This window comes from Crocodylus porosus, unplaced genomic scaffold (genome assembly GCF_001723895.1).
Source record: "Crocodylus porosus isolate Cpor-Errol unplaced genomic scaffold, CroPor_comp1, whole genome shotgun sequence".
NCBI classification, from domain to species: domain Eukaryota; kingdom Metazoa; phylum Chordata; order Crocodylia; family Crocodylidae; genus Crocodylus; species Crocodylus porosus.
In genome coordinates this window covers 71,213,858-71,234,548 of record NW_017728931.1, presented here as the reverse complement: position 1 = coordinate 71,234,548, position 20,691 = coordinate 71,213,858, and the positions used below count along the sequence as shown (strand labels likewise).

The 20,691-nt window shown below is 42.3% G+C and overlaps 1 protein-coding gene across 8 annotated transcripts in view; it reads right to left on the bottom strand.

Moving 5' to 3' along the window:
- Positions 1-20,691, bottom strand: part of PPFIA2 (PTPRF interacting protein alpha 2) — a 581,389-nt gene that overhangs the window by 305,667 nt on the left and 255,031 nt on the right. For 6 of the 8 annotated variants that reach the window (XM_019543139.1, XM_019543142.1, XM_019543143.1 and 3 more), the window contains one exon: positions 3,893-3,955. The exons of the other annotated variants lie outside the window; for them this stretch is intronic. In XM_019543139.1, the coding sequence (XP_019398684.1) occupies positions 3,893-3,955 (63 nt within the window). The remainder of the gene's footprint in view (positions 1-3,892; positions 3,956-20,691) is intronic. 8 annotated transcript variants of the gene reach the window in all.

The window sequence follows — 20,691 nt, the reverse complement described above, 5'->3', positions numbered from 1 at the left end:
GAAACCTACATCTTCATTAATCTCTATCGTGTAGCATTTACCTTCGCTCCAAAAAGAAGTGCTATTAAATTTAAGTCACCCAACCAAGGTTTGAAGCATACAGCAACATCACCTGTTAAAAATATGCTCTAAATTAGATGCAAAAAGAGCATCTATATACAAATCAGGAATGAAAAACTGAAAATTCACAGCCAGAGCAATTAGGTCAGAATTTTTTAATTTTCTATATTGAATCTGTATTGAATTCTACTTATTCCATTTGATACTTAGTAGAATCTAAACTTAAATCTTTCACAAACCTGACAATGAGACTATTTGGGATTAAGAACCTGAAGTTTCATACTGTTTGTGAATATCTGTGCATTATATTACAGATTCCACGAACAGAAAATAAATATCAGCTTTCAATATGAAAATTTTTTCACAATGTAAAAGTAATGTAATGAAAAAGTAGAGTCTGCAGAGGGTTAATCTATATGAGATGCTGACTGTGCAGTAGCTGAAAAATATTGCTTAATAACACATCGCAGCATGGATAGTGCTAATACATGCTGCGCAGTATAATTAGGCTACTGCACAGTAGCATCTCCTAGAAGATGTTCACCGGTGCTACTGCTCAGTAACTCCAGTTACTGCATGTTTATTTAGTACTTTCTAATATGAGTACTAAATAAATGCACAGTAATGACTGCACAGTAGTGCCCTGTGTAGACATGCCCAGGGTCAACTAACTCTCTTTACTACAGTCTAGATATAAGAATTTCTAACCTGTGGAGAAACTGCAGAAGACTGGTACAAAATTTTTCTTTGTTTTTTATGAATAAGACTTACTTTGTAATATTGGTCAGCCTTGGGAAATAGTTACTAAGGCTCTTTTTAGTCTTGTAATTAGAAAAGCAATCCAATGCATAAGACACTTGTCTATGGGTGCACCTACATGTTGCTGTACAGCAACCTTGCTATCGCACCATGCTCTATAGTACTTCCTCTTAGAAGTACTAAAGTATGGTGCAGTACAGGTTAGATTTCACCTCCATGTCACCACAGTGGTGTGCTATACCATGGGAGCACACTGCTACAGCAAGATAGCTGCCAATCATGTGTAGCCCCTACATCACCATAGTGCACTGTATGGTGACATAGTGTATCATTACACTGCTGTGGGGAGATGTGTAGACACACCCAATAAGTAATATTCCAGCTGTAAATGCTGTTCTCTAAAGATTCACAAACTTCCTCTGTGGAAAAGAAAAAGAGCAATAGTTTGCAACTGATTTATCCATGTTGCCTGTCATCCTTTCTGTACAGGAAAGGTTAAACCCTGACCTAAGGGAAGTCAACAGAAGGACTTCCATTGATGTAATAGTGCAGGACTTGTCGAAAGGGTGGAAGATGAATCAGAGTGATTTTTTTTTTTCTTGGAAGCCAGATCTTGGAAGTTCTCCTCAGTTTTGAAAACTATTAAAAAAAAGTGTACCTATACTAATTTAAGTTATAGCGTGAAATTTTGGGTACTGTTCTGAAATGATACTGTACTGTGCCAGGCTTCTAGGCTGCATGCTTTTATTTTGGTTCAGCTTCAGCTGACAGGCATAAACAATAGCAGAATGGGTAAGCCACCCTGCTGCACCTATAAAAGACATGAATTTGAAGGCCCTCTCTAGTTTCATGCTAAAGGCTTCCCAGCTTAAGCATGTACCTGATCATTCAGGCTATGCAGACAGAGATGATGAGACAGCATGCTAGCCACATCAGTCATTTGCATGCCATTAGCTACAGAAATTGGTATGCCTTACCTATGCTACCTGAATTAACTCCTAGGGCCAGGGGTCAGCAAAATGCAGCCCATGGGCTGGATCCAGCCCACAATGGGACTTTGTTTGGTTTATGACGGGTCCCTTAGTCCCACCTGGCCCACATGCCATTTGGTCTGTGGTGCATCCCACCACCTTCATGCGCACAGTTGGGTTGGGGCAGGTCCGTGGCTGGAATGAATTCCTAAGCAACCCAGGTAGCTGCTGTCGCAACTGACCCCAGCCCCATGGGAATGGCAGGGACCCATGCACACAGCCCCAACCCTGACCCAGCCCACCCCACACCCACTTCAGACTTGCCCTGGCCGAAGCAGACCAGTTCCGGACCACCTGAAACCCTTGTGCACAGCCCCGACCCCAGCCCACCACATGCCTTCTCCTGGCCTTCTGCCCTCACTGAGCAGCAGCAGCCGCCAGGCAGAAACTGCTACTAGGTGCAAAGGAAAAACAGCCACCTCATCCTCATCGCTGCTGAGACCTTCGTGCTGTAACCACCTGGAGTCTGTGCCTGGGCTGCCCTGTGGCTCCTCTATGTCACTCTCATTGCTGCCTCTGGGCTGCCCAGCAGGGCAGCAGTGACCAGGGAGAGAAGCCACAGGGCATCTTGGGGACAGGCTGCTGGTGGCCACAGCAAAAAGGTCCCAGCAACAAAGAGGGGAAGGAAGCTGCTTTTCCCCCACACCTAGCAGCATCTTCTGCCCAGTGACTGACACTGCTCAGTGTGGGTAGGCAGTCTGGAACAGGCTCGGGATGGGCCACGGTCAGGGCTGTGTATGTGGGTTCTGGCTGGACCAGAACTGGTCCACTCTGGCTGGGGTAAGTCCAGAGCAGGCATTGGGAGGGCTGGGGTCAGGGCTTGGGCTGTGTGCTCAACTACTGCTGGACACTGGTGGTGGTGGTAGAAAGGAGCTGAAGGGCGCTTGGACACCAGGCTGGAACTTCTTGCCCCTGGTCACAGTGTTTACAGATGTGCCCAGGACTACAGCACATTGAGCTGGGGTGGCACAGTCCTAGCTGACAGGGGACTTAAGGAGATGGGAGGAGATGGTCAGTCTGTCAGCCCATGCAGATGGTGACACTTTACTGAGGAGCTCCATAGTAAAGCACATGCGTAGATGTCCCCACAGATGCCCAAATAGCCAGATGCAGGATACTATATTTAGAGCTAGATAAGTGTCTCTTATGCCATTTTACGATACCAAAATCAAAAATAGCAATTTTAGTTAGCAGCATTATGTAATTATATTTGCATTTATCAGCATTATATTTTTATGTATTTAGGATTTTTGGATCAATAACAAAGTTTCTTCCCAAATCCCATTCCTCCCTCCCTCCCCCTGCATGCAGTCATCTTTATCAAGAGAACATTATGTTATGCATACAAATTATAACATACATTTCATGAAAAACACCAGCCTGCTGTAGGACATGGAGCCAAAGTTTGTCCTTGGGTGGTTGTCCTGAACTTGCATTGATGTTCTACGTATCTGAGGACAGACTTTGGATCACTGAGTTTCCACTTTCTGACTGGTTTATTGCAAAACAAATACATAACATAAACGATGTATTATACTACAAGTGAATCAACAATTTCTCTTGTTAACCAAAATAGGCTTCTTATTCTACTTTTCGTCAAAATATTGACTTGTCATTCATCATCATTTTTAAATCAGAAAATATATTCATTTAAGCAGTGTAAAATAAAGTTACCTTCCAAATTTGGTACATCATATTTTTATATAGTCAAATTTAGAACAGTAGTAAGTATAATAAATATAGCTTCTCCTTTTGCCTGTCACTGTTCCACTGATTTCAACTGACAGAAACATTGAGCTGGAAGGAAAGTAAACTTGGAAGGAACTGTGAATATATCATCACAGTCTTCATTTAGCAGAGCTACCAAATCATATACAGAAAATGATAGTAATTCAGTATTTTGATAGGTTGAGAACTCCACTTGTAGTACAATATACAGGAACCTTGAGATGCACAAGAATTTGTGGGTGATAAATTATCAAATTCATATAATGAGGTTTTCCATTTCAATTACACAAAAATCCAAGATATGTGGAACATACATTAGGGCAGGAAATGGTCCTTTGAATGTTATTCTCAATGCTCGTACCAGCAGCAACCGTCATCTGAAAAAGGGGGCAACAGAGAGTCCACTGAATTGACTGGAATTTTTAATGTGCCACAGTTTATTCAAATTACACCATAAGAAAAAGACAAAAAATCTTAATTTACATTCAAGCAAGATGACCTAATAATAATGTGCATCTGGATCAACTCAAACTTATAAAATATCAAATGCATTGTCCAATACTTGGGGGAAAATCCTGGTTTATGAGTGGCAACAAATAGATTAGCAGGGGTCTATCAATAAGATCCACAAAAAGTGAATACTAATGTCTGAAGCAATGACAGTCAGATAATTACAGAGGTGGAAATTACAGCTATTGGGTTATGTTTAATTTGAGTGTTCCACTTGTAGCAGGAATTCAGTCTCTTGATTATGTTTAATAACTGTAGGATGGCTTCTTCCTAAAATCAAAACATGTATTTTGGACAAATCAAAATGAATCTCAGAATTTAAAAATAAATCCATTAATTAAATTAAGAATTAAACCAATTTAAGCTCATTTAAATTCCACACCATTTCAGACCCCTTATTGTTTAAAATAATCACAATAATGAAATAATAGAAGGTCATTAACTTTCTCGATTATAGCTGCATGTCTTTGAAAGTTAATGCATCATCTGTGTTTGAAAAATATTTTTAGAATTAAGTAGAGGGTTGCCTTTTTCATTTATCTTTTTTCATAAAGTATTCTTCAGAGAAATTCAGAAAAGTAATCTGGCTGCCTGATAATCCTCCAGACTTCTTATTTATAAGATAGGAAATAAATATCATGAATTTTGCAAGGTTTTTTTGGTAGATTTTCAAGGATGTAGTTTCAGCTGCCCCAAGTGCCAATTTTAAATTAAACAATTATATGTTGACAATTTTTGGCCAAAAAGCAAGGCTTTCCAAATAATTATGATTAAACCACCAAATCTACATGTTGTACAACACATTCCATATACTTGTTTTATGACCAAGATTCATTGTTTCTAAAATGTAAAGATTGATTTAAGCATTACTCCTGTCAAAATTAATCTTGCAAGTAAGGAAAGAGAATTCAGTATCTTCTTGGAATAGTATTTTTTTTTTTATGTATTAGGAAAATAAATCCATGTAAAATACTATTTATGCCAACTTAAGTTTTTAAAAACCTATTTTTGGTGCAGTTTTGGCTACTTACTGCACAAGATATATAATCTATATATCTTCCCAGTGACTTAGGCTCCTGGCAAATGTTGTGTCAATCACGATATGTTTTTTTTTCCATGACATGAAACACTGAGCCACGTGCAAAGGACAAGGTATTGAGTGGGGGGAGGGAGGGGGAGGGAAGGGGCAAGGGGCATGCCAGCTTGTGCTGCTGTTGATAACCAGCTAGAGGAGTTTCTTAAGCTTAATACTGGCCAGCAACACAACTTCAGTAGAGACAGGCTTTCGCTAAGAAATGTCTCCTACCCTGTCCCATCCCCTGTCGAGGAACCAGAACCAGGCCAGGGAGTTGGTTGGGGGTGGGGAACTCCCTGTCCTGAACAGAGCCAGGCAGGCTGGTGATTGAGGATTCCTCCCCTCCCCTGGCCAGAAGGAGGGGGAGAGGGAGAACCCCTGGTCCCCCACAAGCTGAGGCAGGCTCTCAGATCTGGGCAAAGAATGCAGGGATTCCTATGCTTGGCATTTTTGCTACCAGAGAGGCATTTCCCTGTGTTGGACAACACACGGGGTGGTGGAAAAATCTCACCCCCATACCAAGCAAGAGTTGTTCAAAGGAAATACCTCCATGCCAATAAGTGAATGATGGGGGACTCTACAGGATGGGGAGATATTACTCCCATGGCACAGAGCCAAGTGCCCATGGAAAACCCTGCTTCACATAGAGAAAGGGCTTTCTATTCCCTACCTGTTCCCACACCAAGCAAAGCATAGGGTAAAGGGGGTGGGAATTATACCCCCACCAGCATGGAGCTGGAAATACAGGGAAACCCCTTTTCTTATGTATAGCAGCACCAGAGCTTCCCTCCCTCTCCCATGCTGAGGAAAGGGGGGTGAAGGGGGAATTCTCAGCTCTCCCACAATGGAGCTAGACATATGGGGATGCCCCTGTCTCATGCAGAAAAAGAACTGAAGATTCCCTCCCTCTCCCTGCACTGATCAAAGCCCCTTCCCTAGCATAGAGAACATACTGTGTATTCCCTCTTCTCCCCATGCTAACCTCTCCACCGTGGTCTGGTTTCCCTGTGTGCATGGCTCCATACTCCCTCACTCTGCACTTTGTTCTGTGCACAACGAGGGAGGGAACCCCACTCCATGCTCCATGATGGGGAAGGGGTCTCCCCTGCACCTGGGTCTGTGCGCTGGAACTTTTATCCCCCTCCCTTTACCAAGTGCAGGGGAGCAGGAATCCCCAGGGTCTTGCACTGAGCCTGAGGAGGGCTTTTTCCATTTTTTCCCAGGGTTATGGGAGGGAGAGGATGAGCGGGGAGGAATCTCCCACTACCTGAGAGGTTTGACAGACAAGGACTATGTTTACAGCCCAGGCTGCTGTTCCAGATAAAGGGGCTGGGGATGTGTGAGAGGAAACAATGCACCTTGGGAGGCTGAAGAACATAGCCAAGACCTGGAACATGTCACATATTCAGATTAAAGCTTGAAATAAACAAGCTACAAAAACCTGTATACATTTTCTCAAGCAACAACTTTGTAGCTGGTTGGCCATTTTTTAAGTTGGACTGTCATTTTTATCATACAATAATTACTTTGCACATGTAGCTGATGTAAATTCATCACTTAATTGCTTAATAAAGATAATGAGCATCAGGGTCTTTACTTACTCATCAAACAGGCATGTGCATAGCTGTAATTGTTTAATATCATCTACATGCTTTTATCAGACATCTTTACTTTATTAATATATTGCTGATTTACTTTATGTGTTTGTTATACTATTAAAATATTGAAAGATTTCTACATTTTTTCAGTTTCTTAATAAGAATTGCATTGCTGATGCAAACCTTTAAGATCTAAAAAACAGTCTGTCCACACATAAAAAAATCCTTGATTAACTGGAGGAAATTTCAGTTATTCAGATACCCACTATCTACTATTCCTTTCTAAATGAGCATATGTGATATTCCAATATTTTAAATATTGTCAACAAATTACTTCTAGCTTTGTACCTCCTTGGTAAAATTTCAGTAAGAAGACATTATTTGCATTGAAAAGGATTGTTTCTATGCATAACCAGTTCACAGTCAATTCACAGATAAGGTGTAGCTGAATCTTTAACAAAACCACTATTCTGCATTTTTAAAGAAAAACATAGCATAATATAGATTTCAATTAGTACAAGGAAAGTTACAAATTAAATATACATTATATAACATTACATTTTCAGATTGTAATTAAAGATTGTTCATTTTAATTTACAAACCAGTCTCTACTATATAAGAAGAAAATAATTGAAACTGTATAAATTGTGCATATTTACTTTTATAAACACAATTTTCTCACATATTCTATGAGAAATGATTTTCTCATATAATAGTGATTTGTAATAAGTTTCAGCCCCACAAAAGACTGTATTTACAGCGTACTTTTGACTGCTGCATCTGACCTAGGTCAACGAATCTATCACCTTTGAGATGTGGTATTCTAAAAACTTTAACTTGTGTGTGCCCTCAGTCAATACCCCATGTATTTTTTAATATGTATCCCTTTCAAACTATAACATTTATGCTCTAATATAACATTAGGTTAGGATGAAATAAACTGAAAATATTACATAATTGAAAATGAGTAATCCCTGACTTTTTCAGTTTTATAAGACAACTGTTTCTAGCTATGGTAATTTCCTGTTTGGTTAGCCTCGGTGACTAAAATGTAAAATTTAGGAGAAGACAAGTGAAAAAAGAAACTAAAAATACTAAAATATTTAATGAAATATTCCAGTAGAATATTTAGTAAAATATATCTAAAATATTTCTGAAAAATGTCATGTCATTTTTAAATAAGCATACACAAAATATCAGGTAATGCAATATAAAGATTTTTCTTAGAATAATTTGACATATCCACAGAACTCATTTATGCATTTAATAACTAATGTTGCCATACCCAACTCATCAAGCTCTGTATCATTTTATTAAGCATTTATTATAATAGCGACTACTTAGTTAAACCTATCACAGATTAGATTGTCAATGTTTCCTATTACAACCAAAACCTATGACACTGTAACTGATCTCCTTCGTGGAAAAAAAATAGTATGGTAACATGCTAAATGATACCATTAGGGAAGTGATTTACAGAGATGGAGCTGTATACATATATTGGGAATATCAGAAACATCCACTGCAAACCACATGCATAGAGTAAGTCACTAAGGCCATGTACAGGTATTAGGTTTCTACTGAGAGAATTGCCACTCTCCCAGCAGAAACTAGGTGTGTATAAGCATTCATTCAAAAAAATTCACTCTCCCAGGGAAAACGTGCCCCCTCCAGAAGAAAGACCTTCCAGGTTGACAATTGAAAGACCTTCCTTGTGAGGGAATTTCTCTCTCAAGAATGAACATCTATATGCTGCTCCACTATCTGTCCCACCCCTAATGTGGTCCTCAGAGGAATGAAGTAGCTCACAGTTGCTTCCCCACATTGGAGACTGCCAGCTGGGCAACTTAGCTGGTGATGTGAAGACAGGGAAGCATATCAGTCTCTACTGCCCAGCTGGGTGACATGAGTAGCAACAAGAAGCCATTTCAAGGCTTTTGATGCCAGGAACAGTGCTCAGGAAGGCCCTCCCCAAGCCTGGCTCCTGGCCTGCTGGTTTTCTCTGGCTCCCCAGAATGGAAGGAACAGAAAACCACTGCTCCCCATGTCTTTCTTAGGCTGAAATCATCCTGGTCTTGCGAAAGTAAAAGGAGCAGAGGAAGGAAATGGTTTCAGGCTGAACATCTGGTACTTTCTCAAAAAAACCTAGGATACCTAGGTTTCAATCTGTAAAAGACTATATACAATAAAACCACAATATTTGTAAGCAAATACAATCTTTGCAGTAAAGGTGAAAGAAACTCTGGGTGCATCTACACGCTCATTAATGTGCTTTTGCTACTGAGCATTAAGTTTAGTACCTCTAATATGAGGTATTACATAAATGTGCATTAGGCTGCCCTAATGTGCAGTAGCAAAAGGGAACACCTTTTTAGTGATGCTTAACATACAGTAGACTAATTCTAAGGCATGTTAGCATATGAGCACTGTTTTTGCCATGACGCCATAATGTTCAGTAAAATAGGCTACTGTACCTTAAAGCGCATGTATTGTTCATGTGCCCTTCATTTGAACAATCCTACAATTAAGCACCGGCTTTGTCAGCTGTCCTCGGACCCAGAGATTATTAAAACAATCATGGAAGACAATTGTCCTCGAGGGATTGCTGAAGAAGATTAAGCAAACAGACTCATTCTACAGTGCCGATGTTTCTAGATGGTCTTCAGGTGTATGGGAACATAATGAACAAAACTGTCTAGGAGGTTAAAAGGGTAGGATAATTCTACCAAGTCTGCTTGGGAAGAGTGGCTTTAAACTACTTACATAAGTACAGATGTAGGAAAAAGTATTTTTGGCTAAGGCTATAATTTCGACTACCACAGTCCTTAAACTGTACATCACAATGGCAAGCATAAGAATTATTCCTTGACTACTTAGGAATATCACCAAATATCAAATATCACTTCTTGTTTTTCATCTACTTATTTCTACTCATTTAGCATTTGCGGATATAATGGCCTTTCATCCAAGCCATTATATCTGCTCAATGCTGGAAAAGCTGAGCAACCGCATTGTTCAGAGAATGAAAAAGAAATAGATCGAAATCTATCACCGCATACTAATGGCACTACATCCAATCTTCTCATCATCTGCCTAACAAAAGTGGTGACAAACTAGAAGGATCTGATATTATTTACAAGTAGTCATACTCCATTAACTTCCTGGCCATGTCCAAAAGCATGACAGCTATTCAAGTTCAACTCCACCAACAACCGCCAAGGTAAAAAAAAACAAACCAAAAAAGCCCAAACTCATTTTTCATAGTCAGTGGAACCAGGGGATGCTGACAGCTCTAAAGAAACCATCTGATTTGATTACAGATCATTGAAACCAGAATCTTTACTGAACTTCACTGAAACAGATTAAGGACATCTGAGGACTCACAACCTAGTGATCTGTTGTCATTGTAAGGCCTTGGCACTGTAGCAGAGCAACCAAGTCAGCAACACTCAACCCCTAAGCAGAACCAGCTAACGCTTAGCCTGCTGATTGGTTCTGGTTTTGCTTTAAAGAGTCTCAGCAGCACCTGGCACCTGCTGGGTAACAAATTAGCTTCAGTCTGTGAGTAGCTCTTGTACACATGCCTTCCCTGGGTCCTGTTCCTTCATTCTTGCCCATATACCCAGTCCCTCAACTTTGGACTTTGGAAGACTGTTTTGACTTTGGCTTGCCTTCTGACGTCTGCTTCTGGTAACCCCTTGGCTTAGCATGTGAACCCTGGTTTGATTTCAGCTACAGAATTCTGGTAGATGTTAAAACATCGATTTGATTGGGACAGGAGAATCCAGACAAGAATGTCACATCTGCATAGCAGGAGGCATGCTTTTTGGGATGAGGCATGAAATGCCTTTGATCCCAATCACACCAGTCCTATAGTGCCCAAGACAGGGACAGACAAACTGTCTGCATGGCTTTTAGGAGTCCCAGCGACCTAAGACTATGACCGTGAGACTGGGGAGTCTCTCCACCATCCTAGAGTCCCTGTGCCTCAACATCTAAAAACCATAGGTTTAGCTCAACTCCCCACATCCTGGTATTTTCAAGTGCCTTGCAGAAAAGGCAGGAAATGCTGCCCGGCTCAAGGGCTGACTGGTTCCTGGTACATGGAACTCCTTGGCACATTCCACCAGGGAATCTTGCAACCCATTCTGAAACTGGGCAGTCAGTTTTCAATATCAGGACTATGGCTGCTCCAGTCCCAATGCTGAGCTCTGTCCCTGTGTTGATAATTAGCTGATTGTCAGCATGAGCATGGAAGTGCTACATGTTCAATTTATGGTACCATAAAATGAGCCACAAAGATGTTCTACATGTTTTGTAGAATATCTTTGTGACTATTTTCCCACTGAGTATCCAGGGGTCAAAAAAGAGCAGTGCAGAGAACAGCTGAATGTACAGTATGTGGCACTGCAGACATGTCTGTGGTGCCACATATCTCATGGCTGCACTCATCTAGACACAACCTATCTGTCCTTTACTTACATGGGCCTGTCAACCTAGAGAATTTTGATTATTTTTCATGTTCCTATAAGCTGGAAAACAATTTCAGTGCATATAAACATATCCACATGCATACCTGTTAAAAAAAAATCATTGACTAGATACAATAGAACACAAGAGATTTCTACTTAATAAAAATGAAGTACAGCCTTCTGTTGATTCTCTGTTCTGCCCAATATATTCATTTTAACAATGGTGTTCCAAACACTGTATGTCACAAAGTCATCCCCAAAATAGAAGCATCTGGGGACATTTTTGGAATATGATGCATAGATTTCTTCCTCAATTAAGGTTACTGATACAGTGCCTTGTCTCTGTTTGCAACTAAAGTTAACCTGCATTTAGTTTTTATGGTTTTTACATTTTACAAACTGAGTTACTTTATATTATTCAAATATAAATGTATTCTTATGTTTTTATAGCATGCCTGAGATTAAGCAATATGGCAATTTTAAGTGTTACTCTTCAGACAATAACGCTCTCTTATGAAGGGAGAAACAATTGCTGAGAATTTACATGTGTGGTACTTACGCATAATGGCCAAAGCTACATGAGCTAAGGCAAGTTGTTGAGGCCCATGTGGACAAGGATGGTCTGTATTTCAAATGGAAGTAGTATTAGTAGGGAAACACGATCTTCTATCCAAATAGTTTTTTATTAGAAATGAGAGACTGCGGGTGCATCTACACATGCATTAATGCTACTTCCAATGTAAGGTGCTAAATACATGCATGTTAGGCTGCCTTAATGCACAGTAATGAGTATGCATGGTTTTTAGGTGACGCTTAATGTGCAGTAGCCTATTTTACTGCACATTGGCATAATAGTATGTTTTTTAATGTGGATTTCTAATGTGCAGTAAAATAGGCTATTGCACATTTAAGTGCACATGTAGACACACCCAGTATCTCTCTGGTATGAGGTTAGTACTCTTAATAGATGTAAGGATTTTCTCATATATACCACACCCCTGAATATAATATGTGCCATAGTTGTTACAGACATTTAGAAAAGACACAATTCTTGCTTTGCAGGACAGGTAAGTAACTGAACCACCATACTGGATCTTAGGCCACATACCAGGTCCGACTTCACATGCTGTTCCAGAGCCATATGCCAGGCTGAACTCAGTGCACTGAGTCTGGGACTTCACACTGGGCCTGGGGCCATCCAACCACTCCAAAACCATGTGTCAGGTCTGACCCCATGCAGTAAAATGGGCATTGGGGCCATATAAAAGGTCTGATCCCACATACCTAGTCCAAGGGCATGTGCTGGCTCTGGAGCTATGTTGCAGGTCTAACCCAAGCTTGGTCAAACTCCACAGGCTGGGTCCAAGGCCACATGCTGGGTCTGCCCGAGAAGCGCAGCAATTAATGTTGCAACAATAAGTGTTGCTCTCCCCCCCACCGCACCACATTTCTGTGCACATGAGGATCCCTTGTTCTCACATAATATGAGCACCCCAATCTTCACTAGCTGGTATTGGTGGAAGAAGTGTAGGCTATATTTGAGAAAGTGTTTTGTTTTGTTTTCTGAATTAGAATTGGATCAGGAAAGATGCCTGACCTACCAGACAGAAATAGAGCTCATTCTGGAAATTATACAGTATATTTTACCCTAGAATTCAACAGAAACATGCGCTTGAACAGAAAAGGAATAGTACTTAATAACTGCTTTGGGGAGTAAGTTTTGTCTAAACATTCAAGAGCTTTATATGGCTTGGTCCCCAAACTGGGAGGCTGGGAAGTGCAAGATGACAACTGTTTTCAAAAGATTCTGTCTCACTGTTAGTGAGTCAACTGCTCCATACCAGGGAAAAGATGCAGACATCATACTTAGTCCTTTTGCTTTTTTGACATATCGCTGTTTATCACCAACATATGGTCAATGTTTTTATTATTTCTCTTGTTTATGTAATAAAACCTTTCTGCTGTTTCTTACACCATATGCATTGCCTGTGGTAAACATGATTTTAGTATAATTGACTACACAGGCTCATCTCTCCTATGGGGAAGGGGAAGAAATGCAATATTTTTTGGCAACCTGGACAAAGGATATTATTCTTTAAGTCAGTGTTCTCCAACCTTTTTCAGTAGGAGATCACTTTTGAAATTTAAAAGCAAACCAAGATCTACTCTACCCCCTTCTTTCCCCGCCCCCGAGGGAAGGAGGGAGCAGATTGAGGCAGAGGGAGAAAAGATTATTTGGGGGCATGACCCCCCAGCAGGTAAGTCTGTGGGGGAAGGTGGGGGGAGGAGAAAGGGCTGTGACGGGGGACAGGGCAGATCAAGGCCCCAGCCCTAGCCCCACTCCCTCTCACTGCTGGGGCCTCGATGTACCCCCTCCACGATGGTGGTGAGGGAAAGTTGGACTGGAGCAGGGGCAGACCCTGCAGCCGGGGCAGGGCTGAGCTGTGAGCAGCTAGTCCAGAGGGTATGGGGGGCATGCACCCCAGGAAGACATGGGGGGTGTGCGCCCTTGGATTTGCACACAGGGTGGGGGTGGGGTGGGCTGTAGCTGAGGGATGGGGCCAGGCTCTTGGACTGCTGGGAAGAGCCTGGCCTGCAGCAGCAGCAGCATTGGGAGCAAGGCTATGGTGGGAGGGGGTGCTGTAGGCCCCTCCAACCTCCTCTCCCAGCCCAAGCACAGTGTAACCTTCCAGCGCAAATCCCAGGCACACAGCCCCCATGCCCTCTGGTTGAGGAAGAAGCAGGCTGTGCCAGGGTGTTTCCAGCTCCACTACGCTTGGGGCGGGTATTGGTGGTGCTGGACTGGGGGGGGCCTGGGGAGCTACAGCAAATTTTCAGGTGGCTGCAGCACTCCCCTGTGGCCCCGCTCCCAGAGCTGCCTCTGCAGGCTGGGCTCTTCCCAAAGGCCTAGCCAATCCACTAGAAAGAGCCCAGCCCCAGACTGCAGCTGCAGCCTTCCCTGTACTATATGCAGATCTGGGGGTAGGCACATACTGTGCCCTCCAGGGGTGCATGCCCCTCCTCTCTATGCCCCCCGAATGAGTGACTTGTGACTTTGCCCCACCCCATCCCCCCTGCAGGGCCTGCCCCTGCTCCAGCCCCACTCCCTCCCTCATCACTGCTGCAGCTACCCACATTGCCCCCCAGTTGCTGACTGGACCCTGCTGGTCTCTGGATGGGCTCAGCCTGGAGAAGAGCAGCAGCCCTGCAATGGCAGCCAGATAAGCAGGTTAGTCATTCCCTGCCTCTTCCCCTGGGGGTTGGATGTAGGATTCTTATGTTTCAATCCTTTAGGCCTCAGCTGGCCTGAACATGTGACCACTCCAAACTCAAGCTAGCAGTAACTGATTAGCATTTGTTTGGCTTTCAGTGTAAGGAGTAACAAGGCCCTGACATCAACACTACTACCTGGAGGCTTAAAAGTCAAGTCCATGTGATAAAAATCCCTAGATAAAAATACATAGAGTTTGTGACAGATTTCATGATTCCCAGTCCATGACATACACAAGAGCATCCTTTCTCTTTTTAGCCTCTGGGAACATATATTACCCTTGGATCCTTCTCTACCACTTCCAATTCATCATTCATCTAAAGGAAAGGTTACTTTGTTTTGCCGACGTAACCCAGAATGTTCAGACTACAAATTTATCATGTATTTTCATAATTTTATCAAGTTCTCAATGCACAGAATTAGGAAAGGTATCATAACTCATTTTCAGATGAACTGAGTAACACAGTGAAACTGTGACCCCAAATCCAGCCCTGCCAATAAAATTTAACTCAAATATTACATCTGTAGCTGTACAAATATTGCATTTGTAGCTCTGCTCTCAGTTAAGTTCTACACAGTTTCTTCCTCAGTCTTTCACGGTTTAATCAAGATGAACAAACATAACTGAGTAAAGAATTCAGCTCAATTAGTATGTCATCTAAGACATCTAATTAATACAATATTACCTAACTGTGATTTTAATGGGCAGTTTCTCACAGAAAAAACTTGTGATATTTTAATGTTTTTCATTGCTTTTGTGACGGGCATCTTATCTGCAACTGTCAGCTGGTTCTGTGAAGACTTTGATCTTTTGTTGTTATATCATTAAACCAAAATGGACATCGTTTCTTTTCTCTCCCCGCTCCAAAAATAAATCATTAATACAATGATTATGCTCTTCTAACCTCTTTTATCATGCAATTAAACACTAAGTCTAGTCAAACAGCATAGTAAATATAACTAGTGAATGACTGATCCCATATGATGAGATTTGTGTTAGTATCTCATTAGTATTAAAAGATTGTTTATTCCTTGTAAATTACATAAACCTATGGGAATCTCATTTTAAATCAAAACTGAATTGAAGTAATTGAATAATTAAGTAAATAATTACACTCTTATACTTGGATATTGATGGCAGGCATCACACACACTGAAATAAAGATAAGGAAAAAGAAAAACCCTCTTTATCTCAAAGTTCCTGAGCTTTCTTTACACACAGCGGCTCTCTACATTCCTGATAGAAACACAGCTTTGTAAGTTGCAGATCATGAATATTCTTGACTTGGGATATTTTACTACTCCCAGGGCACATATACAATGAGACATTTACTGAGGAGCTGCCTAATTATTTCAGCTATAAAGTCTTAGCCATCTACACATGCAGCCTTATTAGGTCGCAGTAAAGTAATTAACTCCACTGTAGATTATTACTTTTAAACACAAGTACTATCTTATGGTGGCTTTCTTCAGTGCACAGCAGCACACATGTAGACGCTGACGGAGCTGGCTGGGGACCTGAGGGTGCTCCAGTGCAGGGGCTACCTGTGGCTAACCCCACACTGGAGTACCCTCATTCCCCAGCCAGCCCCTCTACAGCATGGTAAGCTGGGCCAGAGTAGCCACTGGGCTGGTAAACTGACCCGCTGGACCCTCTGCCAGGTGGGGCTGCTCCAACCTGGGTCAACATGCTGCAGTCCTAGGGGCATGTATAAATGTGGCACCCAGGAGCAATAAACTCCAGTATGATATGCACTGGAGTTTATTGCATCACATTAATTTCATGTGTATACACACCCCCACTGACCTACATGGATCTACTGATTTGTGAAGAATTACTTATGTGCATAAGTATTTGTGGGCTCAGAACTTTAGTAGTTACTGAGATAGATTGCGTCTCCTCTACAGAGAACTTGTATTACATTTTCACATCAATTGCATGAGGATGCATTACGAAATTATACATGGAAAAGTATGTATCTTCAACAGTTCTTTAGAATTTTGAAATCCAGTTCATAACAACAGGGCTCCCTAATCATTTTCCTAGATCAGATTAATCATTTTGAAAATACATCATAAAGCATGATTTAAACACTTTTTATAATGGCAAGATATTTTGTGATTTATTAAATGAATTTAAGTAAAACCAATTGAATACCAAATAAAGTCTTAGCAAAATAATTACAGTAAGATTATTTAAGTTTATTTAGCCCTTAAAATAACTCAAGATTTCTCCGTCAGTGTTAGACTCCAATATGCATTAGATAATGTATTTTCCTGATTAATGAAGTAATAAAAAACTCTCTCATTAAAAAGGCCATCCAAATAAGATGCTATTTAGAGAATTTTTTTTGCTGCTTAAGGTGGAAATTAGGACTTTTCAAACTTTGTGAAAGCCTGTGCTTTGTTTCAATATACCTTTCCATATAAACCACAGGAACAAAGCAAGTTTCCCTTTGATTAAAAAAAAGAACATCATGAAGTATAAGCATGGGAGTTTTTCACTGTCTTTGAAAGACTTGTGATGGATCTTGTGAAGAACAAGCTCAAAAAGATCATGGGTGTGGTAGACTGTGAGCTTTTGTGAAGACTTGGAGCTTTTATTCCTGTAATTATCATATTAATGCAGAAAGCCAAAATGTGAAAGCTATGTTAATATCAGTTGCATAACCAAATACATATAAAACTATATACCCCAGCAAAGGCATGGGGAGGGCTGGTTTACATTTCAGTTTACATTCTTGATCACCACTCTTTGACTAAATATATTTAAGTAATGTACTATTTCATTGGGTAATAAATGCCAATATAGTACAAAATTTACATCAGCATCTATGTGTATGCTTGAGTACATGCTGTGTGGCAAACTGCTCTATGGTGTACTGGAAGAAGGGTGAGAGAAGAAGAGCTGAAAACATGTTGGTAAGGGGTGTCATGTCTCCTCCCTTCCTGCTCTCCAGGGATGTAGAAGATGAAGAGGGGCTGAGGCTGTGTTAACCCTGCTTTAGCTGCACAGGATGAAGTGGCTGAACACCACAGAGGAATTATGAAACGTGTAAACATGGAGGAGTTATGAAAGAGCCCAAGTGCACTCTGTATATGCAAGCAGAAATAACAGTGGCCAAGACATAGAATAAGGAAGCCTTTGTTAAGGCATGGAGTCATACTGAATGCATACTCACTGAACTAGTGAGCATTCTTTGTTAATGTCTGGGAGAAATGATCACCTCTTTGGGTTGCAGATAACCAGAAGATTGACGCACACTAATATTTTAAGAGTAGGGGTGCACAGATAGAGGTTTTAAGAGCCAATAACAAAGGCCGATTTTAAGGAAACATATTGGCCAACAGCAATCCAATACGCAGCTGGAAATCTCGGTTACCAGTATCGGGCTGGTAAGTCTGGTGTGGGGGGAAGGGTGGGGGGAGGAAAGGGATGTGGGGAGGGCAGATCGAGGCACCCACGGTAAAGAAGGGAGTGGAGCATGGGCAGACACTGCTCAGCCAGGGTGGGGCGGGGAGGGACGTAGGATGGAGCCATGAGTGGCTATTCCAGGTGGCAAGAAGAGGGGAAAGTATGCATCCCAGGAGGGCATGGGGGGTGTTTCCCCCTGGATCTGCATGGAGCAAGGGCAGGTTGCTGCTACAGGCTATGGCTGGGACAGCACCAGGCTCTTCCTGGTGGGGGCTGGGCTGGGCTACACTTGGGGCAAGCAGCAGCAGTGCTAGGAAAGGGCTACGGAGGGGGCTGCAGCCACCCCAAAATTTGCCATAGCACCCCCCCTGAGTGCAGCTCAACCCCCACTGGGAAGAGCCCGGCACTGCCTTGACTCCAGCCCGCAATGACAGCCCACCCTGCCCTGTGCAGGTCCGGGGGCACACATCCCCCATACCCTCCTGGGATGAGCAGGGTGGCAAGCCACTCCACCCAGACAAGCCATGACTCTGTCCAATGCTCTGCCCCACCCCACCCAGGCTGAGCAGAGCCTGCCCCAGCCCCACTCCCTCCCTTGCTCCCCAGGAGGCCTTGATCTGCACCCCCCCCATGCCCCGTCCCTCCTGCTTCCACCACAATGGACTTACCAGCCAGGTACTGGTCTCCAAGCTGCCAAGGTGCACTCCTGGCCATGTGCATGCTGCAGCTGTGTGCATGCACGGGGCATTTATTAGCCTCAGTATCGTCCGCATCAGGCAAAAAAGCCAATTTCTGATACTTCCAATTTTCCCTATATCCGTGCTGATCCAATATGAAACCAATTTATTGGTGCACCTTTATTTAAGAGAGTATTCATTCTGTATGCATTTTCAGAGAAAATCCAGCAAAAAGGCTTAATTAAGCATTTTTCCCATTACCCACAAAACTAAACATAATTCTGCAAGCAAGTTAAATCATCATCTGTAACAATGATTAAGAACCTAAAAATAAATGTTAAGAGTGTTACAGCTCTTTCTAGCTTCTGTTGGATTTTTTCTGAAGATGGTTATCAATATTTATATTTAAGTATATTTTACAATCATTACTGTAAGCTGTTTAGTAAATAACTGCAGTAAAATTCAAAACTACAGCCAAACACAAAGAACTTTACTTCATATTTTAAATGGTGACTGCATAACTGAATTTACAGTCTGGGACTACATTTAAGGATGCTTGTTAAGACACTGTTAAATTACACCAAATACTGTATTAAGATTTTATAGTCCTATGATTAACAGAATTATCAAGTTGCACAGCTGGGAGGGATACTTCTATTTACACATGTATGTAAAAGAATCCTTTTTCTAATTGTAACGAAAATCAAATGGTTTGATGTCATTATATGAAGATCTTCAAAAAAAATACTCCTTGAAAATGATGCTCACATCATGTAACAGAATTAAATAGGAAATAAAACAACATTCTCACTATCCTACATATTAGAGCAATAATATCTCTAGAAATCAGATTTAATCTTAACAGAAGATTTCAATTTTCATGAGAAAGTAATTATTTCTGGTTTACATATTTATTAGGGCTGTCAAGCAATTAAAAAATTGATCACAATTACTTGTGTGATTTAAAAAATTAGTTGCAATTAATCATGATTTTAATTGCACAGCTAAAAACTCATAATTATACGTAGAGAAACACAAAATTATGCAATATTTATGCACATACTTTGTATGTTTGGGGGTGGGTGTGGAAGGAATTTGTGAAGGTGTGGGGGGTTGTGGGCCTGTGTGTGTGGTTTGGAGTCCAGGGGGGAGGTGGTCTCTGCATGCCAAGGCAGGATTCAGGGTGCTGTGGGTCAGGAGTGAGGGGCAGCAGCAGGGCTGGGGGGGGGATGTGACTTGGGATTGAGTGGCAGAGGCATATCACTTCCCCCCAATCATATTCCCCCCACTCCAACCACAGGTTTCCCCTTCTTTGAAACTGGAAATATGGTAACCTTACAGGAACGCAACCTAGCAGCATGTAGAACAGCATCCAGTAGGTAAAGTCTGTGGAGGGCAAGGGGTGGGGGAAGAGAGAAGGAGTGGGGAGGGGGCAGATAGAGGACCCCATGATGAGGGAGGGACTGGGTCGGGGGTGGGGTGTATGCAGTCCTAGGGCTGGGGCAGGTTGTGGGATGGAGATGTGGGAGACATGTCCAGGGACGTGGTGGGGGGGGGGTGGCGCAGCTCCCTGCCACTGTGTCCACCTCTGGGGGAGGCATAAGTGGCATATACCACCCAGATTTAAGCATGGAGCAAGGCAAGCTGCCCACTATGGGCTGGGGCTATGGGCCCTGCTACCTTTGTCCTGGGAGCTGTGCGCTGGCTATGTTGTGTGTCCCCTGCTTGCCCAATGGCAGGAGGCACAATACGGTGCTGTGCGGCTCCTGGGGCAAAGGCAACAAGCTGCAGTGCTCCAGACTGCACACAAATCTGGGGGGCACATGCCCCCCCATGCCTGCCCCAGGGGTGTGCACAGTGGCAGGGAGCTGTGCCCCTGGACAAACTTCTCATAGCTCTGTCCCACAGCCTGCTCCAGCTCTGGGGCCCCATTCACCCCAGCCTCTGCCCCACTCCCTTCCTCACTGTGGGGGCCTCAATCTGTCCCCCGGCCCTTCCCCTCCACAGACTTACCTGTTGGGCACTGCTCTACACGCAGCCAGGTTGCATTCAGCCAGGGTGTGTGTGTGTGTGTGTGTGTGTGTGTGTGTGTGTG